The following is a 25,122-nucleotide window of genomic DNA, read 5'->3' on the forward strand; positions in this document are numbered from 1 at the left end:
AACTCCTGGCAATCTATTTCTTAAAAATCTGCCACAGAACACTCAATGGAGCACAGTTTTACCATTATAAGCATGGATGGCAATGAGCCAGAGCTGAGCAGGCAGCAACTGACTTAGAACACACACTAAAACAGTCAAGAGTTTAGAGAGTAAATTTCTTAAGAGCAACTTAAGAAGGGTCAGCAAAGGTTTTGAACTTCTGCTACACAAATGCCAAAGCCTATATTCTCTAACTACCAAACAATGAAGCCCTAGAATTTTTCCTCTGCTGGTAAAGACTCAGCCAACGCAGCAAGTGCATAGCAGTCACTGTGTTCCGTCCTGCCCATAGCTGAGTCCCACCCTCCTTCCTAACTCCGCCCCACGGCTCTCTCCCATCACTCTTTCCCGGGCAAACCCACTGGCCTTTGCCCGAGCCTCAAGTTCACCATGGTCTTTCCTACCCAACCTTACAATCATGATAATAATTGGTCAAGTTTTCAAAAGGAGTTTAATAAATTCAAGTTGTCTTGCTTTTTGAGACAAATATGATATAAACTGGTTAGTGAAATGTGCTTGTCTACAATGTCAATTTAGAAATATGTTTGTTTGCTTTTTAAGTCAGAGATCCTTGGGCAGTATTTGGGGGAGGAAAGGAAGAAGATTCCTGCTGGAAAGAGAGAATCCTAAGGACATCTAACTGGGACAGTGAGGTGAGGCGAAGTAGGGGAGCATGAGTGAGACACCATGAGGTCATCATCATGAACCAAAAAAGCGACAAACTAAGTGCTAACGAGGGGGGAAAAATAAAGGTAGAAATGGAAGAAAACAATGAGCAGGAAGAGAAAATTATTCTTTTAAAGAGTTTTAGGTTAATAACATGACTGACATCTCAATCTGAAAATATCTAATAGTATTATCCAATTTATCACCTTTAAATTAATCTTTTTAATACCTTCAGTATTTTCCCAGCCCTGGTAAATAATAAATATTTAGAAATCAAGAATTCCGGAGTACCTACTGGGCTCAGCACTGGATTATGTCTCAGGATACCAAACAGATAGTTCCCATGAAACTTATTGTAACAAGCGGACACATGACTATCAATTAGGTCCACATGACTATTAATTAGGTCTATTAAAAAACATTGTGGGACATGCTATAGATACAAAGAAAAGGATACATTAATCCATTGTGTCTCATTTGCTTGGATAATAAGTACTGTATTTTAAAACAATATGCAAAATAAGCAACATAAGTAAAACACTATTACATTATCATTAATATCTTGGGAACAAAGGCATAAATAACAAAAAGATATTTAATTCCTTAGATATTACTCAGCATACCCAAGTTCCATCATCTTTCAATTCCATGTTCCACAAACTTTAAAAAGTCTCCTTGGCCTTTTTATGTATCTCAAACTTATCAAGGTCTTTTCATGGATTACATGTATTTTCATATGTTGCAAGCTCATATGTTTTTATTGAGCACTAACTGAATAGTTGGTATTCTGGGATATAAAGAGGGTACATATGTCTATTCCCTGAAGACCTATACTTAAGAAAGACAAGTTAAATGCACAAGAAACAATTAGGGACCAATTTAAGACAACGTATTATCAAGTGTTGGCTCACCAAATAAAGATTAGAAGTGATTTCAATGGAGGAAGACAACTGTGGTTTATATAAACTCTGCATAGAGAAAGTGGGACTATGATGGTTATTTAAATGGGAAAGAAAAATGCCAGCAGAGTTCAAATTGACTCGAGAGTTAGTAGGTTGTTGTCCTTGTCCGTTGCCATCTAGTTTAGAAGATTCATGGTGGCCCCTTGTATATAGAGTAGAAACCTCTGCTCCATGGAATTTTCAAGAATGGGACTCTTCAGAAGCAAATTGCCAGGATGATCTTCCGAGGTGCCTCTAGGTGGGGTCCGACCCCCAATCTTTCATGTGCTGTGGAGACACCGTTGGAATTGGTCAAGAAGCAGCCTGGAGCGAGTAGACTTCTGTGGTTGAAAGTTACAGAACCCCAACCATAATGAAACAAAAATGAGAATTTATTGACTTATAAAATACCAGGAGCCCACAAGACCGGCAGCAAGATCTTGGGAAGGACCAGGGCCTAAAGCTATCTCTGGGCTCCATCCTTTCCATTCTCAGAATGGCTTTCTTGTTCCACCTTGCAGAAAGAATGGCTGAACATGGATTCACTCCCACCCTTGGTTTCCAAAAGTCCAGAGAAGGATTTAGTCTGGATCGGGTGTCTCCTGCTATACCAAATGGAAGGGACTACTTACACACGGGGACAACGGCTGCTAACGCAGCCGGATCACCTGTCAGGTGAGCCAAAGGAAGGAAGAGCGAGGAAGCGGGCGGGCATTTCCACACAGGTGCACCAAATGGTACATAAGGAATACAGTTGGCCAGTGGGAAGTGACCCCTGTTGGCAGTAATAATCAGCATCGTGACCCAAGAGCACGGTAAAGTAAGTCTGGGAGAAATGTTCCGTTTGGAGAGCAATAGAGTTACCGTGCTCACCTCTATGTAAAATCCAGCTTTGTCACAACCTGGTGGATGTAAAAAGAAATTATATTATTTTTGCAAATGTAACCAACCAATGAGAGCAAAACGTAAAAAATGTGCCGCATGCAAAGTTAATCCATAATATTAACATATTCATTGATTATTTGGGGTTCTATGCCTTTTCCTCACTGATTTCTGACATAGTTCATGAAGTTTTTAAAGATTGACTTACCATTTTAAAAAGAGACAGAATTTATTCTGTAACCATCAAAGCCCTCTTTCAGAGTGGCAAGCCGAAGCTGCTCGGAATGAAGAGCCATCATGCATACGGCTCGGTGTCCATGGGCTCTGGGAAACTACCACGTGCACAAAAAACAAAAAGAACGTGTTGCCAGCAAGGCTGTGCTCACTCTTTGGTGAGTCTGTAAATGACTGTAGTGCAGAGCCCACGTGGAAGAAGCACACCGGCCTGTGTGATCACGAGGTATGGAAGGGATCAAGTATCAGGCATCAAAGAACAAAAAATCATATCATTGTGTACTCACCTCCCTGATATGATTGCTGAAGAAAAATGGGTGCATAAGCAAATGTGGCGAAGAAAGCCAGTGATGTCCGGCTATCAAAGGGTATAGCATCTGGGATCTTAAAGGCTTGAAGGTAAACAAGCGACCACCTAGCTCAGAAGCAACAAAGCCCACACAGAAGAAGCACACCAGCCTGCATGATCACGAGGTTTCGAAGGGATCAGGTATAAGGCATCATCAGAACAAGAAAATCCTATCATAGTGAATGAGCGGGGGAGTGTGGAGTGGAGACCCAAAGCCCATTTGTTGGCCACTGGACATCCCCTTACAGAAGGGTATCGGGGAGGAGACGAGCCAGTCAAGGTGCGATGTAGCAACAATGAAACATACAACTTTCCTCTAGTTCCTAAGTGCTTCCTCCCCTTTACTGCTCCCCCCTACTCTCCCCCCCCCCCCCCCCCGCTCCACTATCATGATCCCAATTCTATGTTGCAAGTCTGGCTAGACCAGAAGATGTACACTGGTACAGATAGGAACTGGAAACACATAGAAACCACGGCAGATGACCCCTTCAGGACCAGTGGTGAGAGTGGCGATACTAGGAGGGTAGGGGAAGGGTAAGTTGGAAAGGGGGAGCTGATTACAAGGATCTGCATGTGACCTCCTCCCTGGGGGGTGGACAACAGAAAAGTGGGTGAATAATAATTTATAAATTATCAAGGGTTCATGAGGGAGGGGGGAAGTGGGCAGGGAGGGGAAAACTGAGGAGCTGATGCCAGGGGCTTAAGTGGAGAGCAAAGGTTTTGAGAATGATGAGTGCAATGAATGTACAAATGCGCTTTATACAATTGATGTATGTGTGGATTGTGATAAGAGCTGTATGAGCCCCTAATAAACCGATTAAAAAAGAAACAAAAAAAAGACTGTAATAGAGATAAAACAAATATGACCATTTTTAGTGATTAAAGCCATCTTGACAGAAGCTATCTGGGTATTCAATGCAGTATTTCAATTTTTTACATATTTCTAAGTACTCCCTACAAAAAGTTAGAAGTAGAAAATTCCAAATTTTAATGACAATCAGTAAACCCCCCCCCCCAAAAAAAAAGGCCTGTGTCATGCAGAAACCTGTCACAAAAAGAAAACAAATTTTTCCCACTAAGACAAGTACTAGAAACGTGTTAGGAACACACCCTGTTGGTGATGGAAAATGTGCGAGGCCAAGCAAAGCAAGCAGTTTGTCCGCTTCTGCCTCTGCCCGCAGTCAGCGTACCAAGAAAAGTCTGAGGAGGAATGAATGTTTGGACCATAGCACGCAGCCTGGGGATGACGTGGGCTAAGCGCAGAGCACACAGGGTGGGGGGGGGGAGCTCATTAGAGGTGACGGTCACAGTTTAAACAGTGGGTCCTGGGGCCATGAAAAGTACACGGAAAGAAGGGGCATGAACCACCCCGGTCACACAGAAGAGAAGGTGGCGCAGAGACAGCAGTAACAGGCTCTTGTCGGGGAGGGAGAAGACACGACAAAAGAGTTGGCGACAATTCCAGCTTCTCAGCTTGGGTGATTAGAGACATGATAGAAACGAATCTGTTCTAATGGGGTAGCAGCTATGCCGGACAAGCACACTGTCTTTCATTAATTGGTTTATATATTGTCCCTTCCATAAAAATACAGTTCACATGCTGAATGCTGAATACACGGTATGATCTCCCCTTAGTCTCTAAAATCCCACTAGCAGGGGATGCAGCCTCCAAACATGGAGACACTAACATGCTGGGGCCGGAGCCTGAGGGAGGACGTCACTGTCAGTCCATATGCTGCCCACACTGGGCCATCTGTTTTGGTGTCTCCGTATCTCCAGCTTGGAAAACTGAAAACCAACAGGATCTCAGGGATTCTTTTTTCAAAGCAGGAACTACATGGCAAGGTGCTTTTAATTGGTACAAGCAAGTGAAAATTCTTATTGTATAAACCTGCTCCTCCCCCACCCAACACACGCACATACACAAAATCACTGTTTAGAAAACTGGCAGGTGGTATATAGTTTATGCTTTTGTAATTCCCAACTACATAGCCTACTGTTAATAGTACATCACAAAAGTAACTTTAATGAAAACAAAAATGCATGAATATTTTACTTCTTATTCCTATAATTTTTTCTCATTTTTTTCCTTTCTTACATTTGCTACAGGTTTATCAATTTTATTAATAGTTTCAACGAGCCAACTTGTTTTCTATTGATTTCTCTATAGTTAAAAAACAATCATTTTCTGCCATAATCTTTTTCTGTTCTTCTAATATCTGCTGGTGTGTCTTTCTGGTCTTTTCTGAATTGCTGATTTCAGTTATTTCTGCCTTTTTGATGATCCAGTCATAGCTATAAACTGCCTCTGAGTGCTGCTTTTCCCATGTCCCAGAGATTTGGTTATCTTTTCATTCTCATTGGTTTCAAGAGATCTTTGGACTGTGTTATTTCTTTAATTGCTCAGTAGTTGCTCAGTCTTGTTCAATTTCCATGTATTTGTTTTTCTGGAGTTGCTCATTTTAGGATTTATTTATAATTTTATGGCATTGTGATCTGAGAAGATGGTTGGTATGTCAGTGTTTTCTAATTTATTGTTGATGCTTATTTTATGACCTAAAATGTGATCTATTCTAGAATAGGTGCTCTAAGCACTTGAAAAGAAAGTGAAATTAATTTGTGGAGTGGTCAAGTTGATTGATTGTGTTGTTCAATTTTTCTGTGTTTTTGTTGAATTTCTAGTTGATCTTTAGTCAAAAGTGATGTACAGCGCTCCTAAATTACTGTATTACGATCTGTTTGTCTCTTCATTTTCTGTAAGAAACTGATTCAACCTAAATACCCTAACACACCCCTGTCCTGACTTTAACCATGCAGTGTCCCCTTGTTCTGTTCATAAAACTACTTCTTGATCCATGCACGTGTTCTGCATGAGCACAATGAAGTGATATGGAATTCCCATATTTTCAAAACTATCCATCGTTTGTTATCACATAGTTAAATACTTTGGCATGGTCAATGAAACATACATAAACATAAAAAAAGACAGGAATAGATAAAACTCTTGATACTTGTCCTTAGTGTTCGTAAACTTTGGGATTAAAAAGGAAACCAGATAACCTCCCTGGCAGCAGCTGCTGGTTCTTGAACAACAGCGGTGCATGCTGATCAAAGAGTGCCACCAGGACTCCTCCGAGTCAAAAATCAAACCCACTGGAAGACTGCAAATCTTCACAGGACCAGGAAGCCTCGTCATTTTTCCCCCCAGGGTGTAACTGACAGATTCAAACTGCTCATCTTGTAATACTGCACACAGCCCCAATGTCCCCGAGGCTCCTTCTAAACCAATAAAAAGAAACCCAAATGCGCTGCCGTCTAGTCAAGGCTGACTGATAGCCACCCCTCTGCGGGTTTCTGAGACTGCAACGGTTTATGGGAGTAGAAAGCCCAGGCTCTCTCCCGAGGGGTTTTGAACTGCTCACCATGTGGATTTGCAACCCAATGCATAACCACTACACCACCGGGGCCCCATTCATGCCATAAAAGTAGGTAACAAAAAGAATTCTAGGAACTACTAAAGGTAAAAGGAAAATCAGTTACATTTTTGTCACAGAAATTGAAATGGAAAAAATAAATCTGAATAAAAAATCATCACCTTCTCCTGCCTTTCTACAGAAATTCTCCGTAAAGTGTGTTTTCTTCTGGAAAACGCTCTCTAGTTGTGTTTTTATAATGCTCTATCATACACTGTTACATAGCAACTGTCACACTCAATTACCATTTGTGGTATCTACTTATGTCCCAACAACTGAGATTCTCTAACAGCAGAAACCATGTGTTTCGTACTGTGTGCAGGACCTGAAAGATAACACTCGGTATGTGCTTCTCTTAATAATAAGAAAGAATGAGTCTGCTAAAGGTGGTGGGAAATTTTGGAAATGGATGGTGATGAATGTAAGTAACGTCACTTAATTATATATATAAAGAGTGTTGACGTTGCAGAGATATATATATATATATTACAATGAAAAATGCCTAAAAAGAAACAAATGAATGAAATCAGTCACTAGGAAGACTGCCTGTCAAAATGTATATTTTTAAAAGCAGACACAAAAACAATGGCCACTTTAAGACTTGCCTTGGCTAGAGAACACTCTATCTTTTCTGCTTCCATACCTGCTCCCAGGCAGTTCTCTGAAAATGAAGTTTTCCAAGCCTCCAAGCAAGCTATCACTTGTCTTTGGAACATCAGATTGCCCTGAAATCAAACTTCTCCATTTGGGTCTTCAAATGGAAGAAAACCCCTGTAAGATAAGGCTCATCCTCAAAACAAAGAAATTCTCCACTCTTCAGAACATCTAGCTGTTAAAATGTGTTCATCTGCTTATGAAACCCCTCTCAGGGGTATGAGTAAAGAAATATGATGTTTAATGATTTTAAAGATATTAAATCCAGAAATCAGAAAAAACCCAGAGCAAACAATCCATTTGCTGCTGAGTCGATTCCAACTCATTTCGACCCTACAGGACAGGGCAGAACTGTGCAGGGGTTTCCAGGCTTGTAATCTTCCCAGAAGCAGACTGCCACCGCTTTCCAGGGAGCAGCGAGTTGGGACTGCAGACCTTCAGGTCAGCAGCCAGCGCGTCACCACCGCACCACCAAGGCTCCTTCCATGAACGGAGCTGCGGTTCGGTGCCGTGGGGTCAGCTCTGAACCCTCCTGGGAACCACGGACGGTGCCGATGACAGCCACTGACTTAAAGGAGTGTCGCTGAACAAGACCATTTGTTACTGCCACTGTGTAAAGAGCAGATTTAACACTTGTTTGGGGTAGGCGGGGAGAGGGCACAAGGCATAGGTTTTTATAAATACCAACCAAGGCAGACACTCATCTGCTCACACTGATGGAGGTTTATGCTCAGGTCTGCAGGGATTAGGTGACTCAGGGCCTTTAGTAAGGTCATTACCTTAAGCTCAGTGACCCCATCCTTCAGTAGGATAACCTAGAGCCAAGATGCAATGAGCTTCTGGGTTGCCTGCCCCGAATTCTGAGCAGGACTTTTCCAGGTATAAAGTACCCTACCATTTATTGTACACAATCTAGATTCGAAACAATGCAAAGTCATGTGCCTGATCAGATATGGGCATCCTGAACACTCAGCGATGTCAGAGGTGACAGCCTTTGAGCCTTTGGGCAAGATCAGTTGGACTGCAGTCAGCTTACGAATTTTACCCATTGCACCTGCAGTGACCAAAAACCTCACGCTAAGAAAAGACCAGACATGTTACGTGAGCCTAAATGTTATTTGAGTCTTAAAGTCACCTTTTATTCTCCTCCTAAGTTCACTTCTCAAGGCTCACTAGAACATGGCACGTTGTCTTGACCTTTTGAGGGTCAAGATTCCTTCGAAAGTCCTACAGAATCTCTCGGTTGAGTTCGGTGCCATCAAGTCATCTGACTCGGCGTGCTTATGTACAACAGTAAGAAGTGCTGGCTGGTCCTGCACCAGCCTCACAATGGTGATGCTTGACAACCCTCTTGTGGTGGCTACTGTGCCTTCAGGATCTTGCTCGTTTTCGCTGCCCTTCTTCACAAAGCATGATGCCCTTTTTCTAGAATCTCTTGGCATTAGCAGAACGCAGCTTGTAAGATAGTTTCAGGGAGTATGTAAGCTCTGCACCATGGCATTGGCTCCCTAGGACTGCACTGTAAGGGAAGGGACGCATATCCTTTCCATGTAAAGAAGGCTAGGAGGGATGGTGCGTCTCCCATGGACTACTGACTTGACTCCCCCTTCCTTGGTGCAATGAATTACCTTAACTTTTTTCTTTCCTCTGCCCTCCAAAGTTTTCACCTGCTACTTCTTTGTTCTACATTGCCAGACTTCTTCCCTGTCCTAAATACTATGGTGCAAAAACAATTTTAAAATACACATTCTCTGGGCCCTTCTGATCCACGAACTTAAGCAGTTGGCAGTTAAATTTTTCTTTATGAAAAAGTTAATTCTACTTATAGCAGCCATACTTGCTATGGAGGAAATCATCAACTTATACTTTAAGCATACCTAATAACCTCCAGTTCATCTCACACTTTGTTTGAACATGTGTTCTAGGGCATGATGATGGACATTACTACCTGGTCAATTCGTCACCCACAGGCTGGGTAGCATTTGAATCTACAGGTTGGAACTGATGTTGGCATAGATAGCCTAATTCTAGCAGAAATAACATGTGAGGACAAGTACATACTGGTTTGTTTTTTTAATGGGCCCCAAGACAAGAAAAGATGCTCAACCATGAGTCATCATGGAGATGAAGAACGAAACCACAATGAGGTGACACTTCGCTCCCACTAGGATGGTTACGATTCAAAAGGAAGCACCACCCAAGAAATAGCCAATGGAAAAGATGATCTGGGGTAATGGGAACCCGTATGTGTGGCTGCTGAGAATTCAAAATGGTGAAGCCAATACGAAACGGCACTTCCTCAACAAACATTTTTTAAAGAACTACCCGTAGCCCCCCAGTTCCCTTCCTAGATATAGCCTCCAAAGGCTGGGAGTAGGGACCCTCAGATTTGCACAGCAATATTCTCTGCAGCACTATTCACAGTAGCCCAAAGGGGGGAGCAACCTACGTGCTCACCAGCGGAAGAATAACCACAGTACAGTACACTCATGTGATGAAATACTACTCATCACAAGAAGGGAAGTCTTGATATATGCTACAATATGGAAGGAGCTTAAATGCAGTAAGCTGAGTGAAGCCAGTCAGTCACACACACAAAATATGACCTCATATGAGGGGGTATCCCCGCCCCAAAAAACTGAGAATTTTTTCCCCCAAAGCTATGTCTTTAAATTTTTTTACAAAACAACCTTATCACCTTCAAAGTACTCTCCATTCCACTTAATACATGTCAAATCTTAGAAACATTTTTCAAACTCATCTGTTTGGATGGCTGGCAGCAACTCTCTCGTTTTTTTCTTACTTAACTTTTCCTCCATCATCAAATCACTGTCCTTTCATGTCCCTCTTCATTTGTGGAACCAAAAAGAAGTCACGCTGAGCGAGGTCAGGTGAGTCAGGTGCATGGGGCAAGAGAAGCATGCTGGTTTTTGCCAAAAACTGGCGCATGGAGATGGCTGCATGAGCAAATGAATTGTCGTGGTGGCAAAACCAGTCCCCCGTCTGCCACAAAACAGGCCTTTTTGCCCCACACGGTTACACCATCTTTTCAGAACCTCTAAATAAAATGCTGGATTGACAGTCTGACCTGGTTGAACAAACTCCAAATGGACTACGCGCTGACATTTTTGTGCATTCGAGAAGCTGAAAGACATCCTGAATGAAGTTTGTCATCAATCAGCATCTCTCCTTTTTTGGAATGAGAGCCATCGTACACTTGAGTGTTTCCCTTAGTGCTGTCCTAGTCAGCCGTGCTCAACATCACAAGTCTCGGCGGCATCTTTCCCAAGGAGGAAACGATTTCATAGCCACACTGTTCTCTTAAATCGCCCATCACCAAAAAACAAGGCTCGAGCAAAACTGCTTTTATGAGAAAATTCACTGTGACCAGAGAGAACCTTCCCAGGCAGCGGCCACTGGGTGCACTACCTCAGAGCGGTTCCTGGCGGCTCTCCTCGTGGGAAAAGTGCGCACAACCGAAGCTCCGCTCTGCAGAGCACAATTCTGGTTTGGGGGATACCCCTTCGTATATATGCAAAAGTATAGAGAATCAAGTTTCTGAGTGGTTACCAGGGGTAGGAGAGAGGAAAATGGGGAAGAGGGTGTCAGCTATGATGGGGAAAATCAGCACAGGTTTAAGAGTAGAGGTGCACACAGTCGATTAGCGTAATTGCTGTCAACAAAGTGTAAGCCAGCAAAAAAGTTGAGCTGAGAAAGCAGGGAGACAGATGTACTTACAACACTGACAATCAAGAGAAAGCAGCTTTCCAAGCTACTTATGCACAACCAAGTCCCTCCCGGGACGGGGTTCCTTGCTTTGGAGGTTTAGGGTCATAGTTTACTTGGACACCCCAATTAAAGCTGCCTAATAACATGTTTACTGCTCTGCTCCACCATCCAGCCCTTTGTTTAAGGCCTGGGGTCCTTCAAAGCTCTGCAAGCAGCCATCCAGAGCATGACAATTGCTCTCTACTTGCCAGGAACAACGGGGGAAGAATGTGTGGCTAATTGCCTCCATGAGCAACTATTTCCTTTGCCTGAGAAGCCCTGAATGGTACCCAGCTGACCATCATTATACATTCAGATTCCATAGAAGAATCCTGATCAAAAGGAAGAAAACACAAAAGAGAACTTCAAATTCTCATACACTCTAGACTTTCTGGAGTCAAGGGGACAGAGTGAACCCCGAGACTATGGCCTAAGATAATCTTTAAAAGTTAAACTAAAAATAGCCCCTGAAGTCTTCTCAAAACCATAAAATTGTTTCGTTTAATTAGTTAAAAAACTAAAACAGGTTTGCCTTGAACACTCTGCTCTTTTCAGAGCCACCTGTACGGGATCCAAGCGATAGCACAAGCGGAATGATTAGCCAGGCGTCGTTGGGGGTGGGGAGATGGGTTTATATTGATGGAGGAGCAATCACTCAGAAAAGGAGTCACGCACGAGAAGAGCTGCACAGCTTGAAGAATAGACTCGCTGCTGCTGAACCGCATGTGTAGAAATTGTTGAACATATCTGGTGTATATTCTCCACAAAATAATACCAAACCTATTATTTTTTAAACAGTGGCAAAACAAATAAATGCAACCAATAATACTAGAATCAACCTAGTTGAGGGGGGAGGAGCACATTTAGAAGTCGATACCTATAAAAGACATTTCTTTTAAATCTCAATTTCCATCCAAGCCATTGGACTTTATTAAGAAGAGTTTAACATGCATTCTCAGTTGAAGATTTCAGAAAGGCATAATACATGAGGGAGACATTGAATACTGTCAGGTAACAGCAGGTTTCGACACATTAGTAATGACAATATGCTATTACCCTTTTCTCAACACCTTCTGCCCTCCCTGTGTGAAATGGCGCTCAGAATTCATCTGGGACCCAGGGGAAGTAGTCCTTCTACCCACACATATCACCAGTAAGTATTAAAGAATACTGCTTAGTCATGGTGGCACAGGCAGTCATAAAAGAAAAAGAATGTAAAAGACACAGAATCCGATATGCTTTGGGCATGTGGCTTGTGCTTACCCAAAGGGCCCATTTATAAGAGGTATCTCCAAACAGAATCTTCATAGCAAACAAAGATTGTTTTCTTAAGTCTATGATGCATGTCAGTCATTGCTCCATGTCGCTTTCTCGGTTTTGGAATGTCCCAGGTAAATACTTTAAAGCACAGCTTTCATCGATAAATCACAGTCTTAGCTAACAAAGTAGAACTGCCCCACCATAGGGTAGTCAACGCTGTCAGTCTGTCTGGAAGCAGGCTGCCACATCTCTCTCACCCAGAGAGGCTGCTAGGTTTGGAACCTAAGAAACACTCACTTCACAGCCAAGCGCTTAATCGCCGCTCCACCAAGCCTCCTCCCTGTGCTATCAGTAGCCAATGGAAAATAGTGTTTGCATTTCCTAAAGAAGGCCATTTGAAATGGGCAACAGGAAATTAAGAAGGTTACACTAGCCAATTAGAGGAATGACAAGTATGCTGCAGCTAACTTAGAAATTGAAAGAGAATCAAGCTCAATATTTATACACTTGGGGGAGAGCATTAGGCTCCAGGAAACCATCTCATGTCATTTTTGTTTATTCACATTAGGAACATTGCAAAGCAACCCCTAAAACAAGCTAGACTCAAATCCAACATCGAAGTATGGTTTTTTTTCAACCTGTAATTAACACCAAGAAATGGCTCCTTTTGGTAAGTAAAGTCCTGGAAAGAAATCATAATTTAACCATCTGGGAATATGGTCTTTAAAACATGAGTACTTTTGGATAGTCAATTTCCAATCCTAGTCCTCTTATTGATCTAATTTCTTGAACAGAAACAAGTGCGTAAATAAAGTATTTCACGGTCAGAAGATTTTGACCAAGTTTACTTAAATTAAGAAATTTAAAGCATCTGACTACACAAATATTTATACTTCTCTATTCAAATGTCATTCTTTTTAATTAATCATTTTATTAAGTAACATAACTTCCAGCCAGGTAGAATATACAGAGGAAAAACAACTTCCTAAAGTGTATCTGAGGACCCAGCAATTCCTAGGCAAGGGAAATGAAAACATGACGTCAGAGATTTGTCCAAGAATACTCACAATAACTTCATTCCCGGTTACCAAAAACTGGAACATCTCAAATGTCTGTTAATGGGGGGAGAAGGGGATGACTCACGCAATAAAATACTAGCCAGTAATAAAAAGGAAGAAACACTGAAAACAAACTTCATATATGAAACTTATGGAAATTTTACTACGGCCTGGGACAGGAGTGCCTGCTCTATGGCGCCATGCTGTGAACTTCTAGGCATGCGAAACAAACCTACAATGAAGAAAGCCACGGGAGTTTGTCTCTGGCTGACAAGTTGGGATTTCTCTCGAAAAGGACATAACGGAACTTTTCTAGGGCGACATATTGCAGTGACGGTTATAATACATACATCCATTGGTCAAAATGCTTAGATGTGTACATAATGCATAAACATATGGTTTATCTTTAGAAAACTGTAAAAATCCATCCCATGTAGTGAGAATGGGTAGAAGTACAAGTAAAACAGTAGGGACAACTTTATCATTCTTGAAGGTGGGTGATGGGTACGGGCATTCATTGTACTTGTATTGTTGGTGTATGTTTCACATTTTCAAAAATAAAGACATTTTAAAACATATGTCACTGAAAGGTAGGATCATTCTTTTCATAGAAAGAGAACACACCTCCTTAAGAAGCTTTCTCTACAGCAGAGAACTTTTCTGGGTACAAATCCATGGAGATCCTGTGTGTGCGCTTCACATGAAGCAGTTCGAAATTGAGCTCATTATTCTCTCCGGCTCCCCTCACGCCCATCCCCAGCATGCCTCCCACTTAATGAGCCATCAGAGTGAATATGATATGGTTGCCTCAGCTACCACCAGCCCCAAATTAATTCTTCTCTGGTCTCTCAAATATTTATTTCTAGCAAATACTGGTGCAGATGGAGAAATCAGAGCTGCACACACTGGAGAAAACAACAGATTTGACAGTTAGAACCCCATCTTCGTCTTTATTCTTACCCCTAGCTGAAGACAGTGTTTATAAACTAATGGGAAAATGAATTTCCTAAATCCCCATCTTGCTATTTCCTTTCAGTACACCAATTAATTTTTTTTGTAAATTTCATAAACCCACTGTCATCAAGTCAATTCCAACTCACAGTGACTCAATATAACACCATATGCAAATTGTTCCATAGAGTCTCCAAGACGTGAACCTTCATGGGAGCAGCTAGCCTCATCATTCACCAAAGGAGTGGACAGCCGGGTTTGACCTGCAGAGCTTGTGGTCAGCAGCCCACCACTTAATCCACTGCACTACCAGGGCTCCTTCATATCCCATTCTTCAACTTTTTGTTAACCTCGGTTCCTTGTTTCTGAATAATACAAAGACGTACATTTTCAGAAGAATACAGTCCACATAATACTACTCAACATCAAAGATCCATTGCTGGACTCTGGACTTAAGAGTACACATGGACTCATGTACGAGTCACTGAGTGTGCTTCACTCATTTTCTAGTTTACCTGAGAGCAATGCCATAGCTCTTCCCAAGGCGTATCAGAAGACCAGACAGAAGCAAAAAGGAACTCAAGCTCAGCCACAGTAATCACAAGTACATTGTGTATGAATCCCCTTATAGGACCCAGACGATCTTACGTGCACTTACAGCATCTTATGACCAGAGGTAATGTGGTAATGCATGTAGACTTAAATACTTCTATCCATCAGTTCTCAACGGTTAGCATATGATAAAACATTGACAGAAGCTAAACGATCTCAAACATATATACTTTGTAACTTCTACTTAGAAATATAACTACGTAACTTTATATATGAAATATCGCCCAAACTCACTGCCAGGGAGTCAATGCTGAAGCACAGTGACTTTTTTTGACAGGGGGGAAATGGCCCTTCCATGTTTCTGAGGCTGTAACTCTTTAGAAGAGTAGAAAGCCTCATCTACTTTCCTGTGGTTTCAAACTGCTAACCTGGTGGTCATCAGCCCAATATATAACCACTATGCCACCTGTATATTTATATATTCTGATGAAATCTACTCAATGTGGTACACAATAACAAACTCCAAAGAAGTATTTCAGAAGACATTAATTAGCCTATAGCCAGAAAGGGCAAGTGATCCTGAGGCCAGCATACACATCCGTCCAGCCAACAAATACACATGAGTTTCTCTTGCACCCCAGGCAGTTTCTAGGTAGTAGAAATATAGCAATAAGCAAATCAAAGTTTACACCTGCATGAGGCTTACATTCTAGTGAAAGGCATGAGCTTGTAAGAATAGTACAGGATATTAAGTACCTCGGGAATAAATTAGGGTAATACTGAAAGGGTGTGAAGATTGCTAATTAATATTAGCTAGTCGGGAAAAAACTCTCCATAACATTGACATAGGAGTAATACTGGGGAAAAAAGTGGAGATCAGTATTCAAGGTAGGGAGGGGACAAGGCAAATGCAAATTCAAGCAATGGTAAAGGTAAAGCAGGGAGGCTGAGGGGTGAATTCAGCTGAATGCTACGGAGGCAAGGGAAGGGGAGGTGGTTGGGGGTAGATTATCTAGGGCTTTTGTAGGCCATTTTAGTGAGCTGGACAAAAACCTATTTCGTGTTTTAAAAGGAATCACTCTGCCCAGCTGTTTATGTAGATTAGGTAGCGGGAGAATAAAGACTACTTCACTTTAGAGAGCACGGGAGGCTCCGAGGAATATTTACTTGCTTCTAGGCTATAGTTCCTCACATACATCAATATTCCAGTAACTCAGAGTGGGCAATGGACCCAAACATAACAATTGCCAGGCTGGTGCAGGACCTAGCAGTGTTCCGTTCTCTTAGACACAGGCTGACTGAGTGGGCTGGTCAGTGGAATTGTTCAGTTTGCCAAGAGCTTGGGGGTTCAGAGTCATCGCGTGGGGGTTTTCTGGCTCTATTGACGTGATGGCAATGAGTTTCATCTACTGGACAGTGGCCCCTTTACCACAACTAATCTAAGATAAATAAGACAAACAATTATCCTTTTGGAAAACATCCCCTTAGAAAATAGCAGAAACAAGTAGTTGGATGTGGGGGCTTGATGTGAGAGATTTCATATCATCCCAGTTATTCCTAAGCCTTATCTCAGTGTGATACACTGCTGTGAAAATCCACTTAATACTCCTATACAATGAGATAAACGGGAAAAAATATACTGCAAACCATAAACGATCAACATTCCCCCAAACTTCTGTTTCATAGTGAATTCAGGAGATCCTTGTCTGGGGAGTAGAATGCCCACAAGGAACCTCACCCAAGACGCACTGTGATCACTTTCAGTTACAACAGGCTGGGGAGGAAACCCACAAAACCTTCTCGGGACTTTTACCCACACTGGCTTAAGAAGGTGTCAGAAACACACGATTTCCTGCACACTTTGGTGATTTCATTCTGTGCGCAGAGCACGCCGGCAAATTAAATCACAGCGGCTGTGTCATGAATCACAGCTGGCGTGCCTGTGGATTGCTTCTTGAAGGGGAGCAGGCAGCACAAAATCAGACGCTGATTCCACCCTTTAAAATCTCCTCTTCAGCATCGTGTCTATAATATTACTGGAGAGAGTTCGGAAACAAAAACAAAGGCCACAGTACAATTCCTTGGGGATTTGCTGAAACCTAATCCCACTTGCCAGAAACGGGAGACTGTCTTTCTTTCTTTTTTTTTTTTTTACCTTTCCAAATAAGAGGCTGCATCTACCAGGAGGGGGGGGCAGAGGGATGGAGAGATGCTATTCAAATGACAGGTTTCAATATATTGCTTAGCAGTAGAGTGATGGGCCACGGTGCTAAGTAGGAACTCTGGGACTTTTATAGCTAGGACTACCTCCATCGTATTCCCTCATTTTCACTGAATACTGCCAAGAATTGTCTTCATTTTAAGTTTTATTGACAAGGACATTTCTTTGGGGGGGGGGAGGGATTTCCTATCCTAACACCACTCCAGGCCTTATCAGATCTGCCTCCCCTCTCATTTTCTTTCCTCCATTTACAGCTCCCTGTTTTGCTTCATCTTCTTGTACTGACGGCAATCTAGCAAACTGCCTTAAATAAAGCCATCCTGGGGATAGACGAAGTAGAAATATAACAATTTCGTTCTCCAGGCCTAAATTTAAACCGAGCAGTGTAGCTAGCGGGAAGGGGCAGACGTGAAGAGTGTCTGGGTGCACTGCAAGGTCTCCCAGAGAAAATGCGATAGGGAACAAATTTAAAGGGCTCGGAGATGTGTGTGTGTGTGTGTGTGTGTGTGTCCGTGTAATCCTTCCCAGAGCAAGCACGTGAATCCGGGGGGGGGGGGGTAAAGGGGTGGGGGGTGAAAAAGAATCGAATTAGGCAGCGGCTCTGGTCCCACCTTCCCGCCCCCTCCCCATCGCGCTGCAGAGCTTCCCAGAAAGCTCAACATCCAAAGGGCTGATTCCGGGCACCGTCCCGCGGACGGAGCCCTCGGCAGGCCGTGTGGGGCGATCGGAGGGATGGGGATGGGGTCCAACCAGGCGGCGGGCGAAGAAGCCAGAGACACCAGGTGAGACCACCCGCCGAGATGGAAAGGACCTACCTGGAAGCGGCGAGCTGGTGGGTGCCGCGGGCACCTCAGGCTTCGCCACCTTCGCCTTCTCCCGCTGCTGCTGCTGGATGAGGCTGAGGTCCGAGCGGCTGAGCTCGGCGCTGGTGGCCGCGGGGACCAGGCGCGCCTTCAGCACCAGCGCGGCCAGGCCGAGGAGCAGGGCGCAGCGCGCCGGCCGCCAGAGCCTCGCCATGGCCGAGAGCCCGCGGGCCGCGGCGGCATATTGCGGGGCGCGGGCGGCGGCGGGGCCGGGGCTGCGGGCTGCTGGCAGCGCTCGCTCGCTGGCTCCGCCCCGCGCCGTCCGCCTCCTCGGCGCGCACCCTCCGCGCCGGGCGGGGGAGCCGAGCGGGGGGCGGAGAGGGAGGAGGGGGCGGCCTGCCTCCTGGTGCACGTGACGCGCGGGGCAGGGCGCGCCCCGCAGCCGCTCGCCCCCCGAGGCTGCCCCCCGCGCACAGGGCTGGGCGGAAGCTTCCGTGGCGCCACCCAGAGGAGACTTCCGGGGGCTGAGAGACCTTGGGGCCCCCTCGGACACCTTCGCAGCGAGTGGAAGCACCCTCCTCCTCCGACACACACCTGTCCCCAGAGGATGCAATCGCTGCCCCTCCTGCCGCGCTTGCCCCGGCACGACCGCATCCAGATTTGATTGTTTTTGCAGTCGGTAGTCAAAATATATATATATTTTTTTCACTTTCAAGTGCATAGGTTTTCCTTCTCCATTTTGGAGTAACGGATACAGAGCACAAAATCTCGAAAGCTGCTCTCTCTACACTGAATTTCTTTTGACCCCAGCAGGGAAAACGGGCTGGGAGACGTGGCTGGTCCTTTGTTCCCTTACAAACCAGTAGCTTTTAGAAAGGGGCGGGGACACCACACCGGGAGGGCTCTCCCCTCCGCAGGTGCCTCGCCGCTTCAGGGCTAATTTTGTCTTGTGACCACATTTTCGCTGCTTTTAGTTTATCGCCGCCTTAACCTGCCTTGCCGTCGGGGGAGGGAGCTTCACGGACACAAAGTTCTTTGGGTGCTAACAGTAGCTGTTATTTCAGTGACCCAGGCGTTGTAGGCAGGAAAGCCGAGAACACTAAGACAGGACCGAAAGCAGAGCCAACAGGTGCTGGAGAGCTGCGACGGGCTCCCAGCCTGCTCCTTCCGAAAGCAAAGCCTCTTCAAGACAGATTTTGCTGCATCAAGGCCTTCGTGGGTTGTAGCTAGAAATTACACTGTGGCTCCCGGATTGTGATGCTCTCTTTCTGTTCGAGAAGACGTCCTCAATTACACGTTGCCCAATGGTAAACGTCGCTTTTCATTTGTTCAAGCGAGTGTTTTGCTATGCTCTCTGTAAAGGCAGCATTTAGCCAGGTGCTTGGGATAACGAATTACAAGCTAGCAGCTCATTACCCTACGGTCGAAGGTTGGAATCCAACGTGGTGGGTGGTCGGCAAAGTCAAAGTATAGCAGCCTGCCCAGCACTGAGAAGTGAAGGAGCAGGGGTGTGGAAGGGGGCTCTGAAACCCCAGAGAGGTGAGGTGGGGGGGGTGAGAGAGGGGCTAAAAGACAGTAAGGACACCACAGATTGTGTGTATGTGTGTGTCATAGCACGGTATCCTGGGGGAACTAAGCGATCCCAATGGAAGGCAGTGCCAGCGTTTTAGACTGTAAAGGCGTGTGTGGCCTGGGTGCCCGTTACTATCAGGATCATAGCGCTGTGTGCCAACTGTCAAGCACTTTCTATACAACGGGGCTTCAAAAAGTTCGAAGACAAAGTTTATTAGCGTTTAATTCCAGTTTGGGGTATACTTTTTCAAGCCTGCTCACCCCATGTATTAAGTCCTACAGTATACGTGGATGGTGAACGCTATGACTGACTTCTCTCCACCAAATATGGGTTGCACATTCTAACAGGGAAAGGCGTAATTCTCTCCACCAAATAAGCGTTGCACATTCTAACGGGGAAAGGCATCCTGATGGCGCAGTGGCCAAGTGCTGAGCTGCTAACCGGAAGGTCACCGGGTGAAACCCACCAGGTGCTCCACTGGAGAAAGATGGCAGCTTTCCGGAGATTAGTGTCCTAGAAACCCAATAGGCCCCTCCCACTGTACCCTATAGGGCCACGTGAGTCAACGCAACAGTAATGAGTTTGGTTTGATCTCGCTTTCGTTAGTACTCGGCTGCAAACTGAAAGATCAGTAGTTTGAACCTTTCTTCTTGCGGTAGAACAATGAGGCTGTCTGCTGCTATAAAGATGTCACACTTGGAAACCCTGATAGGACAGGTATACCCTGTCCCATCCAGTCACTGTTTGTCAGAATGTATTCCATGGCAATGGGGTTTGGGTATACGTGTGGATGAAATGAGATTCTGAAATAGGGGTTTGTCATGTTAAGCCAAATCAGGGTAGGTTGTGTCTTAAAAAGTACTCACTTTTGAGATATAAAAATAGCACGCACACCAATTAGAAACAAATGGTGAGTCTCCAGAAATTGAAAGAGATTTCCCCAGGAGAAGACAGAGCGCCTTGTCCTACAGCCAGTATTCTCAATTCAGCAGGGACTTCGCGGCTGTTTGCCTTGTTGTTTGAGCCCCCCTAAAAAGGCGCAGGGCGGTTCTACTCGGTCAACGCCGCTTGAATTGGAATCAACTGAGTGGCACGGGAGCCCCCTCACCTGTGACAAAGCTATTTCTGTTCTCGCAAACCATGCAGACAGGCGATATCTCTTACAGCAGCACTAGGTCAAGCAGAAACTCGGGAGCCTGACCTTTCCTGGCGGCTGACTATAAACTAGTAAATGGAATGAAGCAGGAGCGCCTGCAGTTAGAAATCACCAAGTGCTCTGCGGGGAAAACCTTTTGGCTTTCTATTCCCATGAGGATTTACAGGCTCGGAAACCCACAGGAGCAGTTCTACTCTGTCCTATAGGGTCACTATGAGCTGGAATCGACTTGATGGTAATTATTGTTTTGGTATAGAAGATAGACTGACGAGAGTAAGGGAGATGGATTAGATGATTAGCAGCCTAATTAGAAGTGTTTGCCAAAGGCGAGCAGGAGCTCTCGAGGAAGCAATATAGCTGCTGGACTGGGACAGAGACGAGGAATATAGGTATGTCGAGTGTAGCATCCATATTGCTTGAGATCTGGGGTGGCTGCTTAGTTTATGGAGAATAACTCATTACACAGACTGAGAAGCAATCCAGAATGATGGAGCATGGCTTATTTTGTTGCCGTATGTGCGAGAGGCCAGTGTGAATGTGATCTGCGGCCACATCCACTAATCATGATTAATTCAGCTTTTTGACTGACTGGAGGGTGTGCCTTCCCAAAGTTTCTAAATTGCTGGAAAAGAAAATTTTCTTAGGCGTGGAAAATTATTCTCTGGTGAAAGGTTTGAAACTCGTACCTTAAGGTAATAATAATGAAAGGCATTTTGCATGTTATATCCTCACAGCCTATCTGCAACACAGCTCTTCTTATCACACTTAGCAAATGGAAACAGTGCAATTCAGAGGCTATGGATCTTGCTCAAGGCTAGACTCATCAAATAAGAATGTATCCTTGTGCCTTGTTTGAAATTCTTACCATGAATCTGTATTGATTTTTAAACAAAAAGAACACGTTGGAATACAAATGCCCAGAGGAGACTCCTCATGTTGAATATTGTCTCATCGTTGCTTTCCTTGCTGGTCAGGACAAGAGCAATTGGGGCAAAGACATTCCTGAGCTGAATGCAGGGAGCCTGCACTTGAATCCTTGAGCTGTTTTTATTTCATTTCCTTCCAAGTTACATCTGCTTCTATAGAGAATATTAAAAAAAGAAAAAAATGGAACTGACTCCAAAAACCCTGACTGGCAGATCAGAAGGAAACAACAGCGCCAGGATTCAGTCATCCTGCCCATGGCGGCCAGCTCCTCACTTGTTGGAAGCAAGGCCTCAGAAGATAATAAGCTGACAATACCAGGCACGAAGCTCTTCAGCACTAAGTTCTGGTGGCCTAGTGGACAACATTGGGCTGCCAACCTGAAGGAAGATCTGTAGGTGGAAATCACCAGCCACTCTGCAGGCCGAAGATGAGGCTCTACACCCATAGAGAGTTAGGGTCACTGTAAGTCAGAATGGACTCAATGGCAGGGTTGTTTTATGGACTATTTGAGTAGCTGGACTACTGCCTTCAAATCCACTCGTCCTCCGTGAGAGACAGTCGAGGCCATCTGTTCTATAAGGCGAATGGCCTGCACAAATTTTTTAAACATTTTATTAGGGACTCATACAAAACATCACAATCCATACATACATCAATTGTACAAAGCACAGCCGTACATTCTTTGCCCTCATCATTTTCAAAGCATTTGCTCTCCACTTAAGCCCTTTGCATCAAGTCCTCTTTTTTCTCCTCCCTCCCCCCTCCCCCCTCCCTCATGAACCCTTGATAATTTAAAAATTATTAGTTTGTCATATCTTGCCCTATCCGGCATCTACCTTCACTCCCTTTTATGTTGTCCATCCCCCAGGGAGGAGGTCACATGTAGATCCTTGTAATCGGTTCCCTCTTTCCAACCCACTCACCCTCTACCCTCCCAGAATCGCCCCTCACACCCCTGATCCTGAAGGTACCATCTGCCCTGGATTCCCTGTGCCTCCAGCTCCTGTCTGTACCAGTGTACAACCTCTGCTCTATCCAGACTTGCAAGGTAGAATTCGGATCCTGGTAGTGGGGTGGGGGAGGCCCGAAGCATTTAGGAACTGGAGGAAAGTTGTATTCGTCATCGGTGCTAAATCACACCCTGACTGACTCATGTACTCCTCTAGATTCCTCTGTGAGGAGATCTCCAGTGGCCAACAAATGGGCTTTGGGTCTCTACTCTGCACTTCCCCCTTCATTCACTATGGTAAGATTTGTTTTTTTTTTTATGATGCCTTATACCTGATCCCTTTGTCACCTCGTGATCGTACAGGCTGGTGTGTTTCTTCCATGTGGGCTTTGTTGCTTCTGAGCTAGATGGCCGCTTGTTCACCTTCAAGCCGTGAAGACCCCAGACATTATCTCTTTTGATAGCCGGGCACCATCAGCTTTCTTCACCACATTTGTTTGTTCACCCGCTTTGGCTTCAGCGGTTGTGTCGGGAGGGTGAGCATCATAGAATGCCAATTTAATAGAAGAAAGTATTCATGCATTGAGGGAGTGCTTGAGTAGAGGCCCAAGGTCCTTCCGCCACCTTAATACTAAACCTATTAATATGGGCACATAGATCTATTTCCCCATTCTCATATATATATATATATGCATGGACGTCTTTGTCTAGACCTCTATAAATGCCCTTTGCCGCCTAGCTCTTTCCTCTATTTCCCTTGACTTTCCTCCTGCCCCACTATCATTTTCCGTCCCCACCTGGGTTACAGCTATACCTCTTCGTTATGTTACCTTACCCTTGATCATTCCCCATGGCGCTATATGGGACAGCACCGGAGACACAATGTGGGAACTGTGACTGACCTGAGGCCACCACACCAAGGCAAAGCACTGGGGGAGTGCAGTGGAACAGCAAGGGAATGGAGCAGCAAGGTCCCCAGGGAATGCTGAAAGTGGACTGTGGGGCCAGGGCATGGCACCCCATCAGACTGGGCTGGAAAACACTCCTAAAGGCCAACAAACGATCCTTGAACTAACTACAAGCTTTTCTTTCTTGATGTGTTTTGTTTTGTTCTTTGGCAGTGGTTTGTTGTTGTTTTGTTGTATACTGTTGCTTTGTTTTGCTCCGTATTTTTTGTGTGCATGTTATTATCTCCACAGGTCTGTCTAAATAAGATAGGCTGGGTGAACTATCTGGAGGAAAAACAACGGGACCAACAGTTCCGGGGGGACTTGGGATAGGGAGAGGTGGGGGATAAGGAAGTGGTGTTAACAAACCCAGGGAAAAGGGAACAACATGGGATCCAAATTGGTAGTGAGGGGGGAGTGCACAGTTTTAAAATATCTTTAAAGCATTGACTTGCAGGAGTTGTCACTTATGTCAGCACAGCTGGTTAATCAAAGGATCAACAGCCTTAGGAGCTCTACATAAGAATGGTCTGCATCAGAACTGGGCCCTGGGGACCTCAGGGCTGCTTTGAACCCACCAGCTGCTCAGTGGGAAACGAAGTTTCCTACTCATGTCAAGGTATGAAGCCTTGGAAAGGTGCACTTCTGCCATGTCTATAGTGTCACGATGAGTTGGAATCAAGGTGATAGCAGTGAGTGTGTTCTGACTTGGTTTGTTGAGTTGGCATGGACTCAAGATTTTCCCATCAAGGGCACTTGTTTCTAAAATGCCCCATTACGGTCTGAATGGATTATGTTTAATTTCTGAGCAATATTACCTGGTACAATCAGGGCTGGTAGTTGACTAATTTAAAAAGTTGGCTTTAAGTCCTAGGGACATAAATATCAGCAGATCCGGTTTGATGGATCACTTTTACCTAGCCTTTCGCACCTTACTCTTGGAATTCCCACCAAATAATTAAGAAAAAAGATCACTGCCATAGAATTGATGTCAGCGCATCATACCTTTATAGGGCAGGAAAGAACTGCCCGAGTTTTCAAGGCTGTAACTTTCTCCTTTTTTCTGAGGACGAAGCTGATGATTTCCAACTGCTGATCTTGCAGAACGCAGCTCAAAATATAACCACGACGCCACCAGGGCGCCTAATAATTGTATGACCATGGAAATAGGGTTTTTGTACTCCACCACACCAGATAGACTACATTTGCTAATAACGCAAACAAAGTGTGTGACCCTCTTGTAGTGGAACCATGCAAACAACATGTGTAAACCATTAGGAGATTGGTCATCTTGCTTAAAATGAGTTCTCTGAATGGTAAGAGGCCCTAACTACTTTTAAAAAAAAAGCCAGAAGTGAAGTGTGTCCTTTGGGTTGACATCCTTGCACTGGACACCCCCAGGTGACATAACATAGGAGCCAGAAAGGAGTAGTAGCAAATAAGTACAGCAACAGAGGCAGCAGAACCAGGAGACCGGGAGGGTGCCTTTCCAGCCCACAAGCAAGAGAGCTGAGTGCCTTGGGCAGGTGGCTTACCAGCAGAATAGGGTGAGCCTGGGAATTGATTAGGGGTGATAAAGAGCTTAGTAACAGTTGCTTAAGCCAGGCCAAGAAGCCCAAGTGTTCAGGACTGAAGGCCCAGAGGCCAAGGGCCAGGACGAGGCCCAACTAGGAGCATGGCTGAGAAACTGTCCTGAATGAACTGTATCCCTAGTCATTT

The 25,122-nt window shown here is 44.6% G+C and overlaps 1 protein-coding gene across 1 annotated transcript in view; it reads right to left on the bottom strand.

Annotated features, from left to right (window-relative positions):
- Positions 1-18,104, bottom strand: part of FAM171B (family with sequence similarity 171 member B) — a 54,155-nt gene extending 36,051 nt beyond the window's left edge. The window contains exon 1 of the mRNA XM_075529532.1: positions 17,864-18,104. Within this exon, the coding sequence (XP_075385647.1) occupies positions 17,864-18,065 (202 nt within the window). The 5' untranslated portion in view covers positions 18,066-18,104. The remainder of the gene's footprint in view (positions 1-17,863) is intronic.
- Between the last annotated feature and the right edge of the window lie 7,018 nt (positions 18,105-25,122).

Source organism: Tenrec ecaudatus, chromosome 13 (genome assembly GCF_050624435.1).
Source record: "Tenrec ecaudatus isolate mTenEca1 chromosome 13, mTenEca1.hap1, whole genome shotgun sequence".
In the NCBI taxonomy this organism is placed as follows: Eukaryota; Metazoa; Chordata; class Mammalia; order Afrosoricida; family Tenrecidae; genus Tenrec; species Tenrec ecaudatus.